At 43.6% G+C, this 24,988-nt stretch overlaps 1 protein-coding gene across 1 annotated transcript in view; it reads left to right on the top strand.

The window, feature by feature from the left end:
* Window positions 1-24,988, top strand: part of LNX1 (ligand of numb-protein X 1) — a 115,055-nt gene that overhangs the window by 13,729 nt on the left and 76,338 nt on the right. The window contains exon 2 of the mRNA XM_087434308.1: window positions 2,079-2,564. Coding sequence (XP_087290434.1) covers window positions 2,173-2,564 — 392 coding nt within the window. The 5' untranslated portion in view covers window positions 2,079-2,172. The remainder of the gene's footprint in view (window positions 1-2,078; window positions 2,565-24,988) is intronic.

Here is a 24,988-nt window from a genome sequence, read left to right as displayed (position 1 = left end):
TAGAAGACCCTGAGGCATCAACACCTTCCAGAGCACAGTTTGAAAACCAAAAATCTGGTCCATCTCCACCATCCCACCAGTAAGGGAATGGCCCAGAACTGTGAAGCTATTTTTTCAGTGGTACAACCAGAGCTACAACCTACAACACTTTCCAGTACAGCCCATGAGAACGAATGGATGGGACGGAAACACGTGGGAGTATTGGAGAAAACTCTTACAGAGAAACTTGAAAAGATCTAGAGCTTTAGTTCAAAATATGTGACCTTTCTTTTTCCTATAGTAGATGATAATCTTTTGAGTGGCCCATTTCCATTTTGATGTTTATTTTTCAGCTGTTTTTCATGCCACCGAAAGCATTTCCTGTGTGGTTCCAGTACCTTCTATCAGCCTTGAGGGCAAATAGCAGCTGTGTAGGTTTCCATGAAGTTGGACTAGAAACAACTTCACCCCCTCCTGTACTCTCTACCTTAGCCTTCTGTGTCTCTTTTGATGCTAAATAAAATGCTATGATTTCTAAATGTTTTCACATTTGGGGCATTTTACTTCAACCTCTTGACCAGAGTGTTCTTTTAGGCATATTAGCTCAGTGCAGAAATGTAAACATGAAGCTGATCCAATGAAAGTTTGAAGTCAATGTATTTTCTTTTTGAGATAAGGCTATGTTTGTCCAAACAACCTCGGACTTTATTTGGAAAAGAAAGAAGATGTAATGTGGTTTGTGACTGCTGTGCTATTTCCAAATGTGGCTAGTTTCCTGTTGGGTTCTGCACGTGTCTTTATGTTCCTGTGGAAAGCTTTAAAGTCTTTCCATTTACTTTCAGAAAACAAGAAAGTTGAGTTGGAGTGTGAAGAGTGTGGGATTCCTAATCGTCATGAGAGTTGACTCAAAGTCTCCTGGCACATACCTTTGCTTGCATTGCTTACCTGGGCTTCTAATGCTTGTGTTCATGTACACCTCCCCTGGACGGGAGACCCCATGAGAGCAGATGTGTGTCCTTTAAAGCTCTCTCAAAGGTCTCCACACTCAACTCACTACCTAACTCAGAGTTGGTGCTTGAAAAATATTTATTGACCCATTATCTAAGAGACCTCCTGGATGTTTATCAAGCCTGTTGAAAACTCCATTATTTTGGACTCCTATATGAAAGGAAAATACAATTTACTGGTTTAAAAAATATATATAGTTGAATAAAAAAGGACTATTAGAACAAAGCTAAAAGATGCCTTATAGAGACTACAGCTTTCAGTTTCCAAGGCAAGCTGGAGACAAAATGAGTTTGTCACAAATACATGTAAGAATAGCAGCTAATATTTACTGAGCTCTTACTATATGCCAGGCACAAATCTAAGAGCTTTCTATATCATATCTCATTTAATCTTCACAACAATCCTATGAGGTAGGCTGTTATTATCCCCATTTAACAGATGTGGAAACAGAGGCTTAAACTGTTGGTCCACGGTGGTGGTAGGATTTGAACCCAGGCAGTGCGGCTCCAGAGCCCACTTAACCACTAAATGACTGACTGAGTGAACGGAATGCATGCTGAAGGAAACAATGCTTTCACCAGCATAAAAATATAAGACTCAACAGCTCTTAATTCTTCTCAGATGATTTAGTTGAAGACTCTGATGGTCCTACATTTTCTGAATTTTGGAGAAAGGTGAGGAAATAGATAAGAGAAAGCCATCAGAGCACTAACTGTTTTTCTTCTTGTCCTGATCTGACAGAGAATTTTATAAATCACTGGTCTGTTTTATTAAAAAATTACATTTCTTAGGGTGTATTTCTTTTAAGTTACTCTAGGCGTTTCCCAGATTTTACCCAAATGATTTTTACCACACTAACAAGAGGATGTTAAAGGTAAACATTATTCCCTCTGGGATAGATGGTTAAACGGAGGCATAACAAGGCAAAGTCGCTTGCCCAAGGTCGTGTCAGTCACCAGAGTGGGCACTCAACCCTGGCCTTCCGAATCATAGCCCAGTTCCTGTCCACTGGCAGCACTGCCTCATGTCCATAATAAGAACGGTCTTAGTTTCCTGTGAAAACAAAAATGAGCTGTCTTGTTCTCTTTTAGGTTTGTGGATGGCTCCTAGAAGATCTTGATTTGCTCCCAAAGAAATATTGTTTTACTGGGTTGGTTTCCTGTCAAACTGTCCCCCCAGCCCACCATGAGCCAGCCAGACCCGGCCGATGACTCGGATTGCAGCCCTACAGCCCTGTGTGTAGTGTGTGGCCAAGCCCACTCCCTTGAGGAAAACCACTTCTACACCTACACCAAAGATGTGGACGATGACCTCATATGCCACATCTGCCTGCAAGCTTTGCTGGACCCTCTAGACACTCCCTGTGGACATACCTACTGCACACTCTGCCTCACCAACTTCCTGGTGGAGAAGGACTTCTGCCCTGTGGATCGAAAGCCTGTATTTCTACAGCACTGCAAGAAGTCCAGCATCCTTGTCCAGAAGCTCCTCAACAAGCTGACGGTGGCCTGCCCTTTCGTGGAGCACTGCACTGAGGTGGTGCAACGCTGCGACCTCGAGCATCACTTTCAAACCAGGTAAGGCCTCCTCCTTGGCCCGGTGGAACTCATCTGTCTCCCGAGAGCGGGGCTGTCCCCACTGCCCTGGGGCTTCCACGAGATACCTGTTCCTCTGTCTTCTTCTTTGCAACCAATGAAAGGATTCATTCAAAATACGAAACATTTTAGGTGTTTATGGCTGTGGTTCCGTGTGAGGAAACAGCACGGGGTAGAGTTGTGTTGTGTGTGTGTGTTTATAGGGGTTTTTTTTATTGTGGTAAAATATACATAACATAAAATTTATCATTTTAGCCATTTTTAAGTGTACCGTTCAGTGGCATTAAGTGCATTCACATTGTTGTGCAACCATCACCACCACCTATCTCCAGAACTTTTTCATCTTCCAGAACTGAAACTCTGTACCCACTCAACAATTACTCCCCATTCCCCTCTCCCTCCAGCCCCTGGCACCCACCATTGTACTTTCCGTCTCTATGAATTTGACTGCTCTAGGAACCTCATATAAGAGGAGTCATTCACTCTTTGCCCTTTTGCGACTGGCTTATTTCATATGTGTACATTTTGAAATGTGAAAGATACAGGAAAGATCAGATGAACAGCTTCTCTGAGGCTCACGGTCCCCAAAAATATTTCCTGGTGGGCATTGCTTGTCTTTTCATGTAAGAAAAAAAAGTCTCCCAATTTGACCCACAATTATTAGAATTTCCTCTGTGACAGAATTGACAAAGCCTACCTGTTCTTTGAGGAGATGTGAGGTATTTTAAACTAAATTTTAAAAGGTGAAATTTAGAAAACTTTTGTCCTTCAAGCAACTTGTTCTGCTAAGTTTTCAGCCAAGGAACACACGCTGGCGGCCGAAGGATGGTGTGACCACCTCTGCTGTGGCCAGCATCACTCGTTCACCTGTCTGACTCTTATTTTGTCCACTTACGTTGTCATGTTCCTGCGCTTTCCTGTGTGGATGGCCCCAGGGACAGTCCTGGGTCTTGTTCCACATGAGGTACTCTCTTAGAACATTTAAGGTGCTTAATAAAGGGTGAGCAATAATACCACCATTATTTTGTAAGAGGAAATTTGGAAGCTGGTGTTTATCTTGGTTTCTCTCATGACAAGGGCAAGAGGCAGGTGCCGGTGTTTTTTCTAAAGGTCACATACCTCAGGTTGTGAATCTGAGTCTTTGTCTTTGGGGACGTGCAGATTCTCTGACGTGGAAGTTTGCATCCAAAGCGATGGGCTGGATGTAGTGCTTAGCACGTTTTCCACACTCATTATGTCAGTGAACTCCTTTTGCTCCCCAAGGTATTGAGCCAAATGCATCCAACTTGAGTTTGTGGGTTGTCTCTGACCCTCTGTTATTGTTGGCATTTAGGATGCCCCTCTTCTCTGGTTGCCTGGAAGGCAGTGTGGCCAGAGGAGAAGAGGGTAAGGGAGTCTACTTGTGACATTTGCTGAAGGTTTTGCCCAGCTAGGAGAGGCATGGTCTGGAGGAAAGTCAGTCTAGATCGGAGGTGAAGCTGATGCTGACAGGTGCTGATGCAGAGCCAGGGCCAAGACAGGACCACACTGGGTAGGGGAGGTGAGGAGCATGAGGAAGAGAAATGGCTGTGGTAGAGCTCCCTCCACACACCACATTCTCATCTTCCCAAAGTGTTGCAATCCATACATTTGTGTTTGGGAGCTGTATTAGTTTGCTATTGCTGCTGTAACAAATGATCACAAACTTAGTGGCTTAAAACAACACAAGTGTGTTATCTTACAGTTCAGAGAGCTAAAAGTTCAATACAGGTCTCACAAGGCTAACATCAAGGTGTTGGGAGGGCTTGTGGCCCCTTTCTCAATCTTCAAAGCCAGCAGCATATAATCTTCCGGTCTCTCCCCACCCCCACCTCTGCTGCCATCATCTCCTTCTGTGGCTCTGACCCTCCAACTTCCATCTTATAAGGTGCTTGTGATTACATTGGATCCACTCAATGGATCCACCTGGATAACACAGGATCATTTCCTTATCTCAAGATCCTTAACTGAGTCACATCTGCAAATTCCTTTTGCAGGGTAAGGTAACATATTCTTAGGTTCTAAGGATTAGGAGGTGGACATCTTTGCGGGAGGGGTCATTATTCTGCCTACCACAGGAGTTTTGCAGGGGAGGGGTAAGATAGGAGAGAAAGAAGGAAAGAAATGGAGGCATTCTCTGGAGGGAAAGTGAAAGCAGCAGTTCCTCCTCATCTCCTCAACAAGCACTGATTTGGGGCCAAGGTTATCCCTAAAAATAGGGATAAGATGGCACATGGATCTGAGGGTGAGGCTAGAACACAATTATGGCAGGAGAAGGGCTGGGAAGAGGCTGTTGGGGACCTATGGGGTCTCCAGGAGAAAGATGACACAGCACATCTCACCTGCCCTCGGTGGGAATTTCATTCACCCGGACGCGCAGGCTGTGTGACCCACACGCCTCAAGAAAGCTGGGGCTACCCCGTGGCTTAGTTAAGTGCGCGCATTCCGCTACTGGCGGCCCGTGTTCGGATCCTGGGCGCGCACCGACGCACCGCTTCTCCGGCCATGCTGAGGCCGCGTCCCACATACAGCAACTAGAAGGATGTGCAACTATGACATACAACTATGTACTGGGGCTTTGGGGGAAAAAAAAGGAGGAGGATTGGCAATAGATGTTAGCTCAGAGCCGGTCTTCCTCAGCAAAAAAAAAAAAGAGGAGGATTAGCATGGATGTTAGCTCAGGGCTGATCTTCCTCACAAAAAAAAAAAAAAAGAAAAGAAAAATAACAAAAAGGAAAGCCGGGGCTAAAGGCTTGATGAAGACTCAGCCTATGATGATGTGCACATTTGAAAAACAACAGTGAGGAAAGAACCCAAAACAAATTGAAATCACCTCTCTGAGCTGCGAGCTCAGTCCTTCACAGGCACCCATCAGCAGATCTCTGTGGAGAGGAAAGCTCCCACATAAAGGAGGCGTGGGGCCTCAACACTTGCTCTTGACTGTCTCCACACTTCAGCTTCCTAAGTAGGTTGAAACCAACATTTCCAAAAATATATTGTATATGTTAGTCATCAATGCTTAATATACACTTCCTCTCCTGCCAGCCCCTGGACATTTTATTGGCAAGGATTGGGAATTTGGAGCTATCAAGACCTCTTGGGCCTATGACTGGGCCAGTAGACCACCTCTTCCTCCCCTCAGAAGGGATATGAAGATTAAGTAGGTACCACCTCTGGACCCTCGACCTGGGAAAACTAAGAGATTACCAGGAGGCAAGTGTTTTCCTTACATTTCTAGATGAGGCCTCCAGGTCGGTGGTTGCTTGTATGGGAGTGTTGTCATAGGGAGAGTCATAGTGTTGTCGTATGGGAGTTTGTACTAGAAGATAGCTTTGTTTATAAATTTTGCATCTCAGCTTAGGTACTTGAAATGTAATGAGTTAAAAAAAAATTCTTCAGCTGATGGCACTTTAATGAATATAAACTAGGCAAGCTGAGAGTCTACCTAGTATGGAGAACGTAACTATAATTCTAGTTGAAAACCACCAGGCAACTGACATGGATCCACACACTCCCTTCCAGTGGGTTATAGAGAGATAACAGTCCTGGGCTTCACGGGAAACTCCACACTTAGGTTTCTCCACCTGTAAAATGGGAATTTATTTCAGTTGGCTCCTTGAATACAAAGCTCTGGCAGAAATGAATCACATTTAGAATGTTTCCATTGTCTCTTTAGAAAAGAACTAAAGTGTGTTAGAGAAATATTTTGCCCCTCAGCCAAGGTCTCTGTTCATGGCCTGTCCATAGGACCACGCTAATTGTAACAGCAGACTTAAGTCAGGGATGCTGCTGTTTTCTCCAGAATTCATATCCTTTGTAAACATTGTTATCTTACTATTTCAGCCCTGAGCTGAATGTAAATCCTTAAGTAAAACATTTAGGGTCAACTGTGGTTATGCATGACTGGCTGGACCAGCAAGTAATTGGACAATTGTTTCTGACTTCAGACTAGAAAGCTCTTCTCTGGTGATGAATCTGAGCATGGGAGCTAACGTTTAGAATCTTCTGGCTAAATCTGTTGACTTCTGACCTCTCAGACACTTGCAGACTTCCATCACACTGGTCTACCACAAAGAATTCCCATGAGAGCAATGGGCTTGTTGAGTCGAATGGCAGCCTTCCTAACTGAGGGACATTGGCAGTAGGTGTAACCGGATGCTGCAGAGGACCAATCCCATGCATCTCTGTTGACCGTCAGTGAGAGGGTGTGGGGAGGTGAAGCTTTCACTTCCTTGATCCTGAGTGGGAGTTATCTTGGGCTCAAGATCACATCTTCATTGTGTAATATCATCATCTGCATATATAATATTTATCATGGATCCACAATAGGCCAGGCCCTGAGTGAAAGAAAAATCTATACAAGCCATGGTTTCTGCCTCTGAGGAAATGACCTTTCAAAAGGTAAAGGAGAGAAGTTGAAATCACACGCACATTGAGTTGTTTCATGGGACCAGTGACTTTGCCGTTTAGTTTCTCTCTTAGGGAAGACAATAAAAATGAGAGATAGTAAAGCTGATCCTTCTTAAGTATTGACTAGCATGAATAAAGAGACCATTGTTCAGTGTTTTGAAAACAGCTCTGAGCGAAAATGTGAGGCAGTTGGCACACATGACTGAAGGCTATCTGGGGTTGTTTTCTTCATTAACTTTGCATCCAATGTCCTGGGAGTTTCCTCTCCAAAGACCTACCTGGAGCCTCTCTTAACCTTTACTTCTCTCAGGGGCCATTTTTCTGTAGTGTGTTCAGTACGACACAGGCTCAGCTAGCTGTCTACTGTGCACAAGAAGATTTTACTGCTGGAGTGCAGGTCTGGGGGAAGATTACCCTCTGGAAAGGTGGGTAGGTTACAAGTCGTGTTGGGCATTTCAGCCTGGCTCTACAGCTCCACTATAACTGTGCTTTCACGTACATCCTTCATGTGACTTTCCAACCCTGAACCCAACTTTTTCCTGGCCCCTACCTAGCTGAGAGCCTCTTTTAGCTCTCCTGGGCATGGAAGAAATGAGGCAATTTTTCTGCATTACTTTTTGAGAGAACTATTGAGTTTCTATCAGATTATGCTCCAAGCAATTCTTTAAAGAATCAGCATTCTCCTGGGTACTCATTCCCAGACATCTTCCTTTCCTTTTTCCTTTCTTCCTGGCCATTTATTATCCATCTGTATAAGTGCTCAGCCCTTGCCATGGCTCTTGTAAAGTTTGAAGTCCTCTTTTGCTAATTTGCCTCTGAGCAAGAAAGATTGGTCCAAAAAATAGACTGTTTAACTGAGTTGAATTCCCTTTCATTCAACAAATATTTATTGAGCATCTCTTGTGTTCTAGGCACTTGGTGAGGATATGGTAGAGAAGAAGACCAGTAGAACTCCTGCCTTTAAGGAGTTCCCTGTTTAGTGGTGAGAAAAGAGATAAGAAAACAGGAGGTGATAGATGATGTCTGAGATGACACTTAAGGATAAATAGGCCTTAGATAGGCAAAGCCTGAGGGCAAGGATTAGGGTTAGGACTGTTTACTGGCAAGGAAGCTACAGAGCAGTCCATGACCATTTGAAGGTAGGATTTTATTTCCAAAGGATTGTATTAGTTATTAAATTACATCTGATGGCAGGTAATAGAAAATTCAAGTTATATTGGTTTAACTACATAAAAGTTTTCTTTTTCTCATTTAACACAAAGTCTAGGGATAGGAAGTCCACAACTAGTATGATGTTGCCATGATGCCATCAGGAATCCAGGCTCTTTCTGCTTTTCAGATTAGCTTTCATCCTCAAGTTTGTCACCTCATGATCTCAAGATGGCTGCTCTGGGGCCAGCCCGGTGGCACAGAGGTTAAGTGTACCCGCTCTGCTTCAGCAGCCCAGGGTTCACTGGTTCAGATCCTGGGCACAGACTGACACACCGCTCATCAAGCCATGCTATGACAGCATCCCATATAAAGTAGAGGAAGATGGGCACGGATGTTAGCCCAGGGCCTATCTTCCTCAGCAAAAAGAGGAGGATTGGCATCAGATGTTAGCTCAGGACTAATCTTCCTCACAGAAAAAAGAAAAACAAAGATGGCTGCTCTAACTCCAGCATCACAGCCAAGTTTCAGGAAGAAAGAACAGTAGGAAGAACCAGGCAGGAGGGGCAAAATACAATGTGCAAACTGAGACTCCCTCCTTAAAGAGCTTTCTGGGATGCCTCACCCAGTAATTTCTGCTTATACCTCATTGGCCAGTATTGTATCTCATGGCCACCCATCTGTGAGAGAGGCTGCGTGCACGACCGCCATGAGCAGAACCTGGGCTCTGTGAAAAGGAAGAAGAGGAGATTAGATATTGAATAGGCAGCCAGCAGTTTTTGCAATAGTTACATAAGCAACAGCTAAAAACAATACCTTTGTTTTTATATTGTGTTCAGATCCGATAATGAACTTTATCCTCTTGAAATGCAAGGAGGTGAAAGGGCAGACATTCTTCTCTTTCCATAGAGACTTGCGAAGCAATGTGATATGTCCAAGATTATCAGAAATACAATCCAGTACACTATGCCTCCTACAGCCTTTGTTCTATACCATGCTGCGTATGAGTTATGTTCTCTATAGCAGATCCTGGGCATTCAAGTAAGGGCATGTCTCAGGACTCGGTGAAACTCCATATTCAGGAAAAGTCTGTAACATGTCATGTCCCTAATAGTGCAGGGGTAAGGAAAGGACAAGACAAGAATAAGAAAGGCTTTTGGAGATAGGTGCTAAGCTGCCAGCTAGGTTCATTCCCTATTATTATTAGTTATTAATAACTACTTATAATAATAGCTAACACTCATTTATAACACTTATTTATAGGCATTATCTCATCCCACCTGCATAATAACACTGTAAGTTAATCACTATTATTATTGTCTTTCTTTTACAGAGGAGGATATGGAGGTTCAGAGAGGTTAACCAACATGCCCCCTGTCACACAACTAGTATCTGGCAGAGCTAGGGTTCAAACTCAAGCCTATTTGACTCCAGCATCTAAATATCAAACCTAACTTCCATTTTACGGCTCTTTACTAGCTCTGACTCACTCTTGCATATCAGACTTAAAGGGAGTGGAATTCAAATTAGGATCTCAACAAAATTATAAATTAATACATATCATGCTTCATCAAACTTGCTTATCTCAGATCTAAACTGTAGAAGTTAAATCTGTGCATTATAAGGGTCTACTATCTTTAAACTTTTTTAGCCCTGCCTCAGGTAAATGCAGATCTCTGCTGCCAAATTCCTACTTATGACGTGGTTCGTCATAGTGGGTCTTATCCCACAGATTTTTCTCTGGTCTTTTCCTATCAAGTGTGGTTTGCTGTAATTGCTTGGCTGTCATTAATGTAACTATCCCTTTGAGCCATTTCTATTAAGATTTAGGCCTTGAGTTGGCAAAGTGGATTTTAATCTTCTTAAATATGGGGTAGAAGTGGGGGGAGTCCTAGGGGCTTCTGTGGCCTTCCAGAGCTTAGGCATGCAAAAAAGTCCTAATGTCAAGATAGGTGTACAGTCTGGAATCATCGATTTTAGCCAGAAGAGATGATGTGGTCCAGCCTCTGCTGGACCAGGCAGATAAGGCATAATTAGCTCCATTTCAAAGATGAGATGACTGAAGTTCAGGAGCTTAAATGAAATGCCCAGGGTTCTACAGCCAGTGTCAGAGCTTAATTCAATTACTCAGGGAGAAGGAAGAAGGGGGTGACTCTTTTCCTCACAGAACAGGAGCCTATACATTGTTTGGGAAGAACTTTATGTCTGTCTATCAAGGCTCTTTGTTATTCTCAAAGAGAATGACACAGCCTATTCTTATATAGGGACAATTTTCAAAATTAGCAAGGAAGCCATCACTGCTCTTACACCTGTCAGTGTAGTCAGGACAGTGGTAGGTAAAATATCTTAAATGCATATTCTAAGTATACATTTAGAGGCGGAGTTGGCTCATATTTAGCATTCTGTGTTGCAGTATCTGAAGGCTCACTTTGAGCTCCAATCTCCAGGCTGTGTTCCAAAGATGCTAATTGCTTACAGCGTCTTCCTCTAGCAAGCTGTCTGACAGCTTTTGATTATTTGCTTATTCACCCTACGGGGTCTGAATGTGCCATGCTCATGCCCTCTTCTAACGCAGTTCAGTTTCCAGCCCATCTGCTCCCAGCCAGTGATGTAAATGTACCAGCTGCTTCCCAAGAACCAGTCGGCATCCTGCAGGAGGGGGCAGGTCCTCTTCCCAGGCATCAGCTTTCTTGCTCTCAGCCTAAGCCTCTCGCCAACCATGGTGGGTCCCTCTGTTCTCATATCTCCCCATCTGAGAATCAGAGGGGGCAGTCCTCTTACAGGCCTGTGATTTATCAGCGTGGCTTGATCTAAGGGCTCTTCGTCAGATTCCTTATGATCTGCTGATTGTGGGGACATGGCAAGGTTTGTTTAAAGGGGCTTGGCTGGGCTGGGGCCCTGCGGCTGACAGAGAGAAAGTGGCCAGGAAGAAAGCAGCACCCTGCTTGGAAAATGAAGGCGCTTCTGCTGCTGGTCCTCCCCTGGCTCAGCCCTGCCAATTACATTGACAATGTGGGCAACCTCCACTTCCTGTACTCAGAACTGTGAGTCCCCTCTGACCGTGCGTGCCTGGGTTCGCGTGTCGGGTCTGTCGGGGGTGGGACTGGAGTCAGTTCACTGGCTGGTATATCTGTTTAGAGGAATAAATTCCACGTGCACGAGATACACTTGGACAAAACACCCTGCCAGCAGTTTAAAGCAGCGTGCTTAGCTGTTGTGACTTAGCAAAAAAAACACCGTCTTATTGATGCAGTGCTTTCCCCAGCCAGATATTCTTTCCCCGCTTCTATGCCAACACTGCTTTTTAATTTTTTTTGTACTCTGCTTTTTCTCAATAGACGTGTCTTCTCCACCTTCCATAAATAGAATCAAAGAACAGTTCAGAACAGAGCTTGCGTGCACAGATCTGCAGCCTCTATCGGGCATTTCTCATTGCAAGCAGACATCTCCCTTTATTGAAACAGTTGGTCTCCACACCTGAAAACACATACAGTATCAGTACAGAGGAAAGATAACCCTATACGTAAAAATATATGTCCATTTTATTGTTGTTTTTGAGCACCCATATTCCTATCATCTGGATTTAATGATTACCATTTTGCCTGATTTGCCTCATTTATTTTTTCCTGAAGTGATTTGGAGTAAATAGTACTCATCACGACATTTCATCCGTAAATATTTTACTCTGCATCTCGAAAAAATAAAGACATTTTCCTACATGACCTCTTCTATAAAAGGAAATGACTCATATCTCCAACCTCTACAGTGATATTTTTCTGGCTCCTTTTGTTAGTAAGCTCTGAAAGAGGATTGTAGATTGATGTGAAGAGCTTCTAGCAATCATATAAAAAGTGCTGCTGGGTGTGGCTCAGTGTTTGGAGCATTTACAAAAATGTATTCCTCCTTACTAACCAGACAGGTAAAAATAGCAGAAGTTGGCTTGTGTGTAAATTAGCGTCAGTGGGCAAATGAAAAGGGGGACTCCAGAGTTCATAGAGCCCAGACTAGAAAAGGTTGGCTGGTCCTATTTAGATAGAGATAGCCCCATGAATATGTGGTGATAACTAGGGCCAGACTAACCAAATTGTCAGCACAGTAGATGCCCTATAAACGCTTGGTAAGTAGAGGGAAGAGCAAATGACCTAGGTCCTTGGAGGCAGGTCATTTATTTTGAGGACCCTGTATTTCAGGATTACCTGGTCATTCTTTTACCAATGGAACTCTCTCTCCAACTGGGGAGAGACCTGAGGGAGGGTCTCTTGCCCTTCCTCCTGGGTTCTTCCTCTGTTCGGTGCTGCAACTTTGAAACGAGCTGGAAGCTGAACATTCAATAGCACAAGCTTTATTCAATGGCCAAAGAATGGAGAAGTGGGAACTATGTTCTTAAGTCCACATCTCAGCTCCTGGGGTGATTAAGCAGGTATTATAAGGGGTCTAGGTAATGAAGGGGAGGAATAGTCATAGATATTCGGGGAACTGGAAAGGCTTTTCAGGGGAACAAGGGTGCCACCTCTTTTCTTTCCTTATGTGATTATATCCTGCCATTGCCATGGCAAGTGTAAATGGTCATGGCATCGGTGGGTGTGTTCCATAATATGGTGATATATTACAATGGGCGTATAATGAGCTGCAGGGTCTATGTCAGGTCAAGTCAGACTCCATGTTGCCTTCAACTGGTTTTAACTATATGTCTCAGCCATCTCCTCCTTCCTCTCTTTACGGTTTCCTGTAAGCTGAAGACAACATATTAAGCTTGTTCTGAGCAGGGTTGTGGTTAATGTCTTATGGGGCCAGGGGCCAGGGGCCAGGGTAACACTACCTTACTGGAATGTAACCCCAGTCTACCTTAGATAAGAAGGTTCAAAGAGAAAGTATCTGGCTTAAGCCTGAATAGTGAGCATCTCTGGGGTAATAACGACATTTGGGAAGCTTTCCTAGAAAAATATACAATGGCAGAACTAATTGGGATTGTGAAAAGGTCTCTTCCTCTCTCCATGGATGCTGAAGTTGGTATCTCTGAAATCTAATGCAAAGCATTCCGCCCCCACCCTCGACGCCCCCATCTGCTATCCTTGTTGGTTGCTATGGTCATTTCCTAGGGCTGCTGTAACAAATTACCACACATTTGGTGGCTTAAAATAACAGAAATTTATTTTCACACAGTTCTGGAGGCCAGAAGCTTGAAATCAAGGTGTCGACAGGGCCACACTGCCTGGGAAGGCTCTAGGGGAGAATCTTTCCTTGCCTCTTTCAGTTTCTGGCTCCAGGCATTCCTTAGCTTGTGGCTGCATAACTCCAACCTCTGCGTCCGTCACCGTCTTCGCATGGCCTTCCACTGTGTGTCCTCTCCAATTCTGTCTTTGTCTTCTCTTCTTCTTACAAGGACACCTGTCATTGGATTTAGGGCCCACCTGGATAACCCGGGATGATCTCACCTTGAGATCCTTAGCTTAATTGCATCCTTAAGATTCTTTTTTCAAATAAGGTCACATTCACAGGTTCTGGGGGGACATATCTTTTGGGGGCCACCATTCAGCCCACTACAGGTGCTACTAAGGAGCCTTTCCATTGAGTTACTGTCAGTTTTATAGTCTAACTGAAGGAAAGGTCTTCATAGTGGCTTACTGTTTCCTTTTCCACAAGTATGTGCATCAAAGGCAATTTTTCTGTTGAAGAGCGGGGTGGCCACAAGCAGACCATTCTTTCCAAAATGGAAAGCAGTCCAGGAAGCATGACGCCGGGAAATTGCCAGGACAGTGTTCCCAGATTACTTTGACAGCACTTTCTGGGAAGCTTCCAGTCACTGGGAATGCTTTACAAGAGAAGCCTGTGCAGCTCTTACGAGGTGCTGCTGGTGATCACGACCAAGTCAGTGAATTCATGTCACAGTTCAGCACTGTGGCAGGAGCCATAGGGAACACAGGCAGTAAGAAATCAGGCAGGGTACTTGCCCTCAAGGAGTTGGGAATCTAATTGAGAAGATGAAATTTATATAGATAAGAAATATAAACAATGATTCAAGGCATAGAAGGTAAGTCTTTAAAAAGTAGGGTAGGTAATAAGTTGAGAGGAGGTGGAGATTGTCTGCTTCAGTGAAATTGGTCAGAGAAAGCTTCTAGAGAAGTTGGGGGTTTGAGCTGGATCTTGAAGTCATGAGGGAGGAACTAGGCAGAATCCGAGACGGAAAGAGAAAGCATTTCAGGCAGGGTAAATAGCACTGGCAGAAAGGTTGGGAGGTGGCTGTGGTTGTCACCAACGCTTTGAAAAACAGCAATTGAGAGCAGTAAATGGGACTGCAGGGTCCATTGAGCATTCTTGGGATCCATGGCAGTAGGGTGGTGGCTGCGTGTCCCTGAGATGAAGAGACTCTTCTCTCACTACCATAGGCCGCTAGGATCTCAAGGCAGGTAGAGCTGGTGGACTCACTGGGAAGGCGCTGGGAAGCCAGGCTTCCTTCTGCCACCCTAGTCTGAGCGTTGGTGTCCTGGCCTTGGATGAAGCTTGCCCTGTGTCCCCTGTGCTTCCTTTTCCTGTTTAATACCAAGGCTCTCTCAATCTGAGTCCTATTTCCCCAGGACCCAGCTAGAAAACCAGAGTTAACCCAGTAAACAGAGTCAAATTTAGTATGTGGCTGGGGTGGGGGTGGGTCATCTCAAGCTCAGTGCCCACAGGACCCAGGCAGGAGTTATTTAGACAGGAAAATCATTCAGGTATAAAACAAAAGGAAGCGGTAAGAACTCAATCAACTGTGAAGAATATTTATATTCCTGGTTTGGATTTTTATATATATAATGTCTAAAGGCATTAAAATTCAATCTAACACACAAAAAAATAAAAACACTTTGTCCAGTCCAGCAGGTGACTTCTGCCTGCCTGGTTGGCCTTGAGGACAGTAGTTTATGACCCTGGGCAGCTCCTTTAAACATATCCCTTGTCCCCTAGTGCCTTGACCTGCAGAAGAGTGAATTCCACAGAAGAAGCCTAAAACCAGAGTTTTTGGTGTGGAGTCCCAGTCCGTAGTTTAGGGGCAGGGAGCCTAGGATTGCTCTCGGGTCTGCAAAGGTATATTCTTATCTATATAAATTTCATCTTCTCAATTAGGGTCTCACAGGGGCAAAGGGCAATGCTTTCTTCCTCCACAAGCCCTCACCCCTAGACTCCCATGAACTCTCCAAATTTCCTAGACCCCAAAGCAAATTTAGTGAATAGACTTTCAGTCTCACGGGCATGAACATGGATACAGACTCTCATCTTCCTGGGCCTATTTACAGCCCCACACATGAAGAGACTTGTAGGTGAAAGCCTTAGAGCAGCGTGGGTTCTGAGGACCACCGGCATCAGAATTAGGGGCTGGGTTTGTTTTTTAAAATGCAGATGCTTGGGCTCTAAATCAAACCTACTAAAACAAAAATCTGGGGTAGGGGGTATCCAAGTTCATTCTTAAGATCCCCAGGTGTTTCTTATGGGTCCCACCATTGTCATTCTTAACAAGCCCCCAGGTGATCCTTATGGGTACTACCATTTAAGAACCCTTAGATCCAGCTCAGATGTCAACTCACCCTGACTTCCCCTGTGGAAAATCATCACTCTGTTCTCTGCAGCTCCTCTGTGCTGGGACTCATCAGCAGCTTTTGGGTATGTCTCCTCTACCTGGTGAGTGCTTGGAGGGAGAGCTTGAGAGATGTGATCCCCTGTGTGCCCAGCTTCTGCACAGTTCAGACTTCAATTGAACTGAATGAAATGAATATGCCTCTGTCTCGGCCAGTTCCTAAACATTACCAGCTGTGATAAAGAAGACCCTGGTTTGGTTTCTGTGGCAGGGAGTGTTGATCCTGCTCATAATGATGCCAGCTAGCCTCATCTCAGCTGTTGCAGAAAGCAGCACTGTGCCCAAATACCTGAGATGGCTGCTGCTCCAGCCAATGAACTCCTGTGGCTTTTGTAGCATTTCTTGGAATATTTCATTTAGCAAGAATCCCAGGGAAAAAACCTTAGAGTTTGGTGGGGTGGTGAGATGCATTTTATGGTACACACCCAACTCTCAAAAGCCATTTACCAAAAATTGAGAAGTTTTGTCATCTTTCCCCCACCTTTAAAATTTCTAGCTCTTCCAACCCCTGAAAATACTTCTCACTTTTTTTCATAATCTGATGGAGGCTGTGTTCATGCCCGTGGCATTAAGTCTGAGTTTTGAGTGTGTGCACAGTAAGATGGAGGCCTACTTTTCAAAGTAGATACCTGTCCTTTTAGAGACACAATTATCAATAAGACAGCCAGGCGTGGTCACTAGAGGATGACCTGTCCCTAAAACTAGTGTTACTGCCATAGCTGTGTGACTTCTCAGGAAGTCAGAAAGTGTTGGCTCTCTTTCTAGCTTATGGTCAAATAGTTTTGGTTTGTAAGTGGCATCACTACGAGCAGTATTCGTGCCAGTATCTGCAGAGAATAATTACCCTTTACCCCCTGACCCCCGTAGAGATAGCAGTTCTAAGTGGGGAAGGTTTATTCCCACTGGAGCTTTGTGCTCGGGAAATGAAAATGAGTGACTCTGATTTTGCAACTTGAGTCATTTAGGGCTATGGAAGGATGTCTCCTGGAGAAACTGCCAAGATCAGCAGGAGTTATGAGGCAGCCCTGTGTGTGTCTTCCTGGGAAGCTCAGAAGTCAGAGACGCAGAACACCCACCAAGTGTCTTAGGTCCAAGGACTCCAACCACCCACCACCTCCCCAGCAGAAGTTTCTCAAACCAACCTGCAAAACATACCCCTGACAAATTGCACTGTCTTCCTGCAGCAAGAACATTCACTTTGGGGCTCAGAGGCCAGAGAGAGCCTTAAATCACACCACCAGCTGGGCATTCCAGGCTTTCAAGTGAGAAGATTGCTTGCCTTAGCTTTGTATATCGCTCATTAGGCCCTGGTCGGCTTCTCGATTTCCCCTTCTCTAAGTCAAGGCCACACAGCAGGACTCATCTTAACTCCTTTTTTTCCCTGCTGACTTCAGCCAGACTTGGGCCAGGTGTTGGGCCATGAACTACATAACCTTGGGGGAGCATCTTTTTAAAAAAAGTTTTGCCCTAAATGGAGATCCACGTGAGGCACGTCTAGATGGTTGCAGTTGGATTCTTTCTCGTGTGAATAAGGAAGGAGGGGGATGAGTACAGTGGGATTACCTCAGCATCCATTTCCTCCTCACTTCATTTTCACTGTGTTAACTACTCCCAGCACTTTCTAAGTTTAAACCAACAGAGTGAGCTCTATGGATCTGCCAGTAAATGCTTTCCAAGTTGAGTCTCAAAGATTTTTTTCTTCTTCATCAAAATTGAAAAGAAAAAAAAATGCCACTGCTCTGGATTTTTCTTGTCATATGTTTTGGAGAATCTGAAATTGAGTTTGGATTAGGAGCTGGAATGAAGGAGGTAGGGTTTAGAGGAAATGGGGTGAGGTGGAGAAGTTGTATTCCAACAGAGAGGAACAAGGTCCAGTCTCAGGGAGCAAAGCCAGGACTCACTTGGGTTCAGTGACTCTCTCAATATCTTTCGAAGCATGGCAGTTCACCACGTGTTTAATAGGGCATTTTTCCTTAAATCTTCAAACTTGTGTATTTGGAAGGAAATTGAAGCCGCATGTTCCTGATTCATTTACACTTAACTCATCAAAATGTTGCTTTGTAATGATTCTTTGATGTCCAAAGAGCGTAGTGATCCTGTTTAATGGTCTTATTTTTTTCTCCTTGAGAATTGGCAAGTTCTCTTTTTGCCAGCAGTAAAGCAACTCCAGTCCAAAACTGTTCACTTTCTGGTCTAAAATGCAAAACCTGGGAGTTTCAAAATACTACTCCGATGCTTAGCAAATTGGTGTTTGCCTTCCTTTGGATCACATGACTGTGTCAGGTGGAAGAAAGGCAAAGTGGATTTCTTTAACAGATATTAGAGGCCTCACTGATCGTTTCATGTTTGGTTGATTTTTCTTCATTTGAACTTTCTGTAATAGAAGTCTCAATGCAAAAGTACAGAGAAGTGTATCATGAACCCCCATGTACCCTAATACCCATCTTCAACAGTTATCAATTCATGGATATCTTGTTTCATCTATATCCTCCTTGAATTGTTTTGAAGCAAATCTCAAACATCATATCATTTGACCTGCAAACTTTTTAGTATTTATCTCTAAAGGATGAAGTTTCTTAAGAGATGTAACCATAATACTAATATTGCACCAAAAACAACCATAACTCCTTAATATCAAGTATCCAGTCAGTTCAAATTTTCCCTGTTGTCTCATAACTTTCTTTTTAGTTTGCTTGAATCACGAGCTAAATAAGGTCTACACATTGCAGTTGGTCGCCATGGCTCTAGAGTCCTCCCCCTCTCCTGCCCCTGCCCCTCCCCCTCCACACTCCATTGATGCAAAAGAGTTCTTGAAGGAAATTTTAAGGAATATAGCTTAGACAAACACGAAATACTGGGCTAGTAGCTGAAAAAGAGAGAAAAATAAAGCAATTATCTTAATTTACTATCAAGTTGAGGGAAATGTAAAGAAGGAAAGATCCAAAACATTGAACAATCTTATGAATTTAACCACGTTTAACCAAGATGAGGGTTTTTGATGACCTTATCACCCAGAAGCTTTAAAAGGGGAACTTAAAGAGAATAGGGAAGTGTCTTCTCCCTAGGGCTATAATCTCCCAACGTTTTTGATCACAGACCTCTATCAATAAAGAATTTAGTCCATATGTCTGTCCTATGTATAGTTAACTATAAATTATACATTTATTACTGTATCAATATATTCTATCCATTATAAAACACACAAATATTTTTAAAGGCTAAGAAGAAATTTTACATAAGAATTCTGTCGTAGTCTGCTCACATTCCTCACAGTTGTCTTCACCTTGGAGACCATCACGGAGGAACAGGCTCTCAGGACTCGTTGGCATTAGAACACAACCCCTACAAAGTAAACAGAGGCGATTTCCCACTGCCAGTCTGTGGGGTTGGTCTTGGAAGGAACCGGGCAGGAAATGGCCCATTTCTTCAGGCCAACGAAAACTTTTGGGCCAAAGAACCAGACATCCTTTTCTCTTAGTCATTTTTCCTTTTTTTGACCATCACTCCTTCCTGGTGTGACCCATGTGGACCCCAGTCTCTTCCAGCTTCCTCTACCCTCAACCACACCTGCTTTCATAAACACCAAGAGTAGGGCTGGGGAGGGTCCAGGTGTGTGAAACCTGAAGTGTTTAGAATTTTAGGAGTCATTTTAAAAAAAAAAAAAAAAAAAGACAGTAAATAAATCCACACTTGCTAGGTCCCCGATCAAGTTCTTGGAAGGGCCCATGCATGCCTTGAGATACAGTCATCAGTCTGACAGTAAGCCCCTCCTGCATGAGCCCTGAAGTACCAACATAACCTCTGTGTCTCTCTGCCCTCCCTACAGAACCAGCTCTGAGAATTCTAGTGCCCCTCGGAGCCCACGTCTCCTGTGTTTAACCCTTGCATGCCCAGAGCTAGAACAGTCTTCCTGATGCCCTGTGAGCCAAGGAAGTAACTGTGGCCCCTTCCCCACCCTCTTCCTTCATTATCAGCTCTACCCAGAAGAGTAAGAAATGGAGAGGCCAGGGCCCCAAGATAATGAGTAAATCCCTCTGTCATCCTGAGGACCATAATCAAGTGGCCCCACTGGAAGTTTGGAGATAGATAACTTGATGATTAAAGGCACATGCTCCAGAGTCAGGCAGACTCAGGTTCCTATTCAGTCTTTGCCAACTGGGCAACCTCGAGCAAGATACTTAGCCTCTCTGAGCTCTTCTCATCTATAAATGTGGATAACAGCTACCTCACAGGTTGTTGTATGAATGAGATTACGTAAAGCATTCAATACAGTTCCTGCTACATAGCAAATCCTAAATTATGGATTTCATTACTAGTAATAGCAGTAGTTATAAGAACATATTTCATCAATTCTGAGATACTTTTTATTATCTCTGAGAGCAGGCTGTGTCTTAAAATCAATGGCACTGTACAAAGATAATGGGCAATGTTTTTCTTCCTTGGTGATCTGTAAAATAATGGCCCATACTACAATAGACAGAGTTTTCAATTTGATGAAATTTGATAATAACTAAGCTTCATCCATGGAGAGCATGGGTGGGCTGAGATCAAGAAAATGGAATTTGTGAAACTACACAGTCCCTTCTTGGCTCCCTCACTGAGAGGCAGGTGAATGACTTACCTGAGCTGAGAAAGGGGTAACTGGCATCTCAGGGTGAAGTCTGCGGAGAGGCCTGAGCCCTTCGTCCGTGGCCGAGGGCCATGCTGCCCACAAGGCTCTGCTTCCACACGTGGGTCCTTCTCTACCACACCCTCCCTCTCTCTTGACTCTGTCCCCATCCTTCCTCCCCAGAGTCATTCCTCGGCCATTTAGCTCCTTTTCTTGTTACTTTGACACTCCAGCTCCTACTTCCTTCCTCTTTACTACCCATCATCCCCCTTCCCCAATCTGAAGAGGAAGGCTGGAATCAGCATGTTACTTGGCTGGTAGAGTCTGTGGCCCAGAACCATGGTTCTTCTTTAGAGCCAAAGGAGGCCTAATCTTCCCATTTTATAGATAAAGAAACTGAGGCATAGTAATTTACCCAAATGACTCAGCCCTGCCAGTAACAAGCTATGTGACCTCAAACAAGTCATGACATTTTTGGGGAAACAATGATAATACATTCATTATTTGTAATGTGTCCTCAGGAAACAATAAAACTGGAGCTAGTTCTTAAAACTTTAACTGCTTTGGGCCAAGCAATGGCGTGGGTGTGATACAAAGATGCATGTGACTACGCACAGCACTTACTAGGAGCTGAGTCTGGAGGGCATCTGACCATCGGAGTGTGCTCAGAGAATGCTGTCATGGGACTTCCTTGACCAATTTTGTACCAATGCACCCTGGGGCCGTTTGACAGTAATAAAGCTTTACATTTGAATATGGCTTTCCAAGGATCTTCATATAATTCCAAGGGTTTTATATATAAAGGATGGCATCAGAGAGCAAGGCAGAGCCCAATCAGGAAGCAGTTACAAACTTCAGCTTGTAATGATTAAAATGTGGCCTCCAAAGTCACTCAGATCTGAATTCAAATGCTGCCACATCAGTTAACAGCTGTGTAACCATGGATAGATTGATTACTTAATCTCAGCTGGGCCTTGAGTTTCTCATCCTTAAATTAGAGCTCTTGATGATAGTACCTACCTCATAGAGTAAGAATTAAATACAATACACATGAAGCACTTAGTTGATGCCTGGACCATCGTTAAGTGCACTATAAATGTTAACCGTGAGAATAATAGATAAATGACCTCATTTGAACCTCACAGCAAGTGCAGCGAATCCCCACCTTATTGATGAGGAAACTAAGATTCACTGAGGTTAAGGAAGCTCCCCTAGATGACCCAGCCAGCCTGGGATGCAGGCATGGGAATTCTAGGACCAGGGCTTTTTTTCACTGCATCTTCCTTTGTTGCCATGGAGATAGTGTGGCTGGAGTGTGGGTCAGGTTGCTCCAGGTCTTTACAATTCACTAGGGCCAGGTTAGGGGACTGAGATGGGTTCTGAACCAGAAAAGTAAACTGCTTTAGAGATGAAACTTCTCTGGGCAAAATATTTGGGTAGTTTCTCTGGCCAGTTAAAAATCATGCTGAAGACAGCTTTCTAGCATGTACTATTATTTTTTCCACTGAAGTTAGCATAAAAGGGCAGACTACAAGTGGTCCCAAAGATGTTCTTTAAAGTACTCAGCCAAAAATGATCTTGGCCTCATGAGCTAATTGATGATAGATTAAAGAAGATCAAAGGGATTCTGTTGCAAATGTATCTGGAATAGCCCTTCCCTCCAAGATGCTGCTGCAGTTTTTATAGGAAAACATCTGGGCACCACCAAAAGTAGAAGCCCTCCCACCCTCCATGACACAAAGCCGGTGAATTCAGGTCTGAGATGTCATCAAGGATGTGCAGCTGGTACAGCATTACGATCATGAGTGTGGACTCCAGAGCCAGATAGACCCCTGGCTCTGTCACTTACTAGGTGCATGTGTTTGGGCAGCTGCCTAACTTCCTTGAGATCAGCCTCATGGAGTTAGTAAGGACTCACTGAGGTTGTGCATATACAGCCCCAGCACCACGCCCAGCACATGGGCATTATTGACCAATGTTAGCTATTTTTATGTTTCTGTCTTTGCTACTTTACAAGCCAACTTCCTTTCTTCGCTCGCTGCATATTTTTTCTCTTTAGAAAAGATGCTCAGGTGGTATTGGGTGGTGGTGGTGGTGTCTGATTACTGGAGGCTCTTCCCTGAGGTTCCCCTCTTTCGGCCTCCTTGAATTCTACTTAGGACAGCAGCCCAACCTCATCAGGGAATTATAATTCCTTTTAACATCACAAAAGAAAGATTAAATACCTGAGAGGTGCTGATTCTCCCTAAAAAGCCCCCAAACACTTACGGTCTGCAGAGAATCTAAAAGTCCAAATGGTAACTAGACAGGAATGGTGTCTAGGGCTCAAACATAGGGCGGGAGGGTGAAGGAGACTAAGAAAAACAGTGTTCTCTATAACTTAGGCATTGTTTCTTCAGTTACAAAATGACCAGTGTAGGTTATTCTATGGGAAATGTGGTCACTTTGGTTTTTTTAAATCCTCCATTCAGTGGCTTAGTATCACTAAAGGAAGCATCAGGGTGATGAATAAATCGAGCTTTCACTTCTCAGTTGGCTTCTGTGCACACACATCCATCTCCTCTTACTTTCATGGTGTGGTTGATGGGGTTGGACCGAGGCGTGTGGACCCTGAAGGAGTCCGATGATTTGGATCTCCTTCAGATTCTTTATTTGTTTAATGTTTAACAAAGGCAGAGAATTTCTATTCATAAAAAACAGTACTTTACAGAAATAGATTGACTGCTCTACCCAGTAGAAGTAAATTAATGTTCTGAAAAAGTCCAGCAAGACCTTTCCCACTTCTTAGTTCTTATTCTCCATTCAATGGTTTGTTTTATAAGTGTGATTGTCCCATCCAGGCAACCCACTGGTAGATGAATTAAGTTTACACTTAGGTAGTAAAACGAAAGCACTCATTCCCAGGAAGCATATAATTTAATAACAACAAATATTTACTGAGTACCTAGGAAATATTAGGCATGTTCCAGGCCCTGGGGATTCTGCAGTAAACATATATTTCAAGGAGAGGACAGTAAACAAGCAAACATGTAGTATATCAGATGGAAATAAGTGGTATGAAATAAAACAGTCTCTCCTCACCCTGGTTTATTGACATAAGGAGAAAAGGCATTTGAGCAGAAACCAGAAGGAAGTGAGAGAGGGAACCATGAGGGCGTCTGATAGGGGGACAAATGTGGACTTGGGAGGCAGGCTGTCTTATTGGCAAACCCTGGATCTGACACTTTCTAGCTCTGTGTCTCATCATGTGGTCTTAACCTCTCTAGGCCTCAGTTGTTTCATCTGTAAAGTGCAAACCGATGATTCCTACAGCACGGCATCCCTGTGAGTAGTCAGTGAGACGGTGGAAGAGGAGCTGGCACCTGGGCAGGCTGGGTGAATGTTAGTTTCTGCTATTTCTGCTTTCACCTTTGCTGGATTATTCCTGAAGGAGAGTGAGGGCAGGGATTTTTACCTGGTTAAACATCACTCTGGGTCACGCACTCTGAACATAATTTTAAATGGAATCTCAAATACCAACAGCCTCCTTCTCCACACACACCGCTTCTCACTCAGAGTGAACTCGTGTTTAATTTTCTCTCGTGTTTAATTTTCTCATCCTAAACTGTGTTGCTTACTAAATTTCTCCACCCGTTCACAACTATGTTTTCTGTAGATTCTCTCTAATTGCAGATGTCTGTGTCTAACCTCGTTTATTTTTCTTTCTTCCTCCTGCCTCACATCTTCTGTGGTACTCCCCACCTGAATGTCATCCATAAGTTTCGTGACACCCTGTCCTGGGCTATCCGTCAGGGTATTGACTCAGATCGATGTGGTGGTGGATTGTTAAGACACCCTCTGAAACAGCTCCCCACGACTGGACTTAATACCACGTTTGTTTGTGATTTCTGTCCGTTTTGAGCCACCCTTTTGAATCTTTGGACTAATTGTGAAAATAAAATCTTTCCCAAGACACTGCACATTCAGCTCACTGCACCCTTCTCTGTTCCTTTACGTTCTTTACTACAACAAGGATGGTATTAAAGTCTTCAAGATAATCTCATAACTTCTGCAGCAACTTAAATGCAGATCGTTCTTTGTTTATTCATCCCTGGTCTTCTGAACCTTTTAAATTTTGCTTTCCTAACATTTATTCTGCAATTTATTAAACCAGCAATTGCATACCTCATAGACTAATTTTTCACTACCCTTTCCATCTGCTTTTTTTCTACGTCACCATCACATGTTGTTGGTCTTTTTCCAATCTTCTGACATCCCCTTGTGTGCAAGGTAATTTTTCAGAAATAATTATTCATCTTTAGTGCACCATTGTTCAGTAAGCACATTAGTCAAATTCTCTTATTCCCCGGGGACATGTGTCATCTGGAGCAGCTGATTTATGTGTGTTTGTGTTTGCCAAATATTCCTTTACATATTTTTTTGTCCAAACTTATCTGCGTGAGTTTATAATTCTCCAAATTTCACTTATTTATACTTATAAAGATTTTTAAAGGAGTTCAACATTTCATGTTTTAACATTTTTATTTCAGTGTTTGCCTCTTTTAAAAACTTAGTGGATCTGTGTTCTTTCAAGCTTCTTGGCCTATTTTTTATGAGTCAGGGTGAGCTTAC

Source organism: Ceratotherium simum, chromosome 8 (genome assembly GCF_057802395.1).
Source record: "Ceratotherium simum simum isolate JZ-2026a chromosome 8, ASM5780239v1, whole genome shotgun sequence".
In the NCBI taxonomy this organism is placed as follows: domain Eukaryota; kingdom Metazoa; phylum Chordata; class Mammalia; order Perissodactyla; family Rhinocerotidae; genus Ceratotherium; species Ceratotherium simum.
This window is presented reverse-complemented; position numbering and strand designations above follow the sequence as displayed.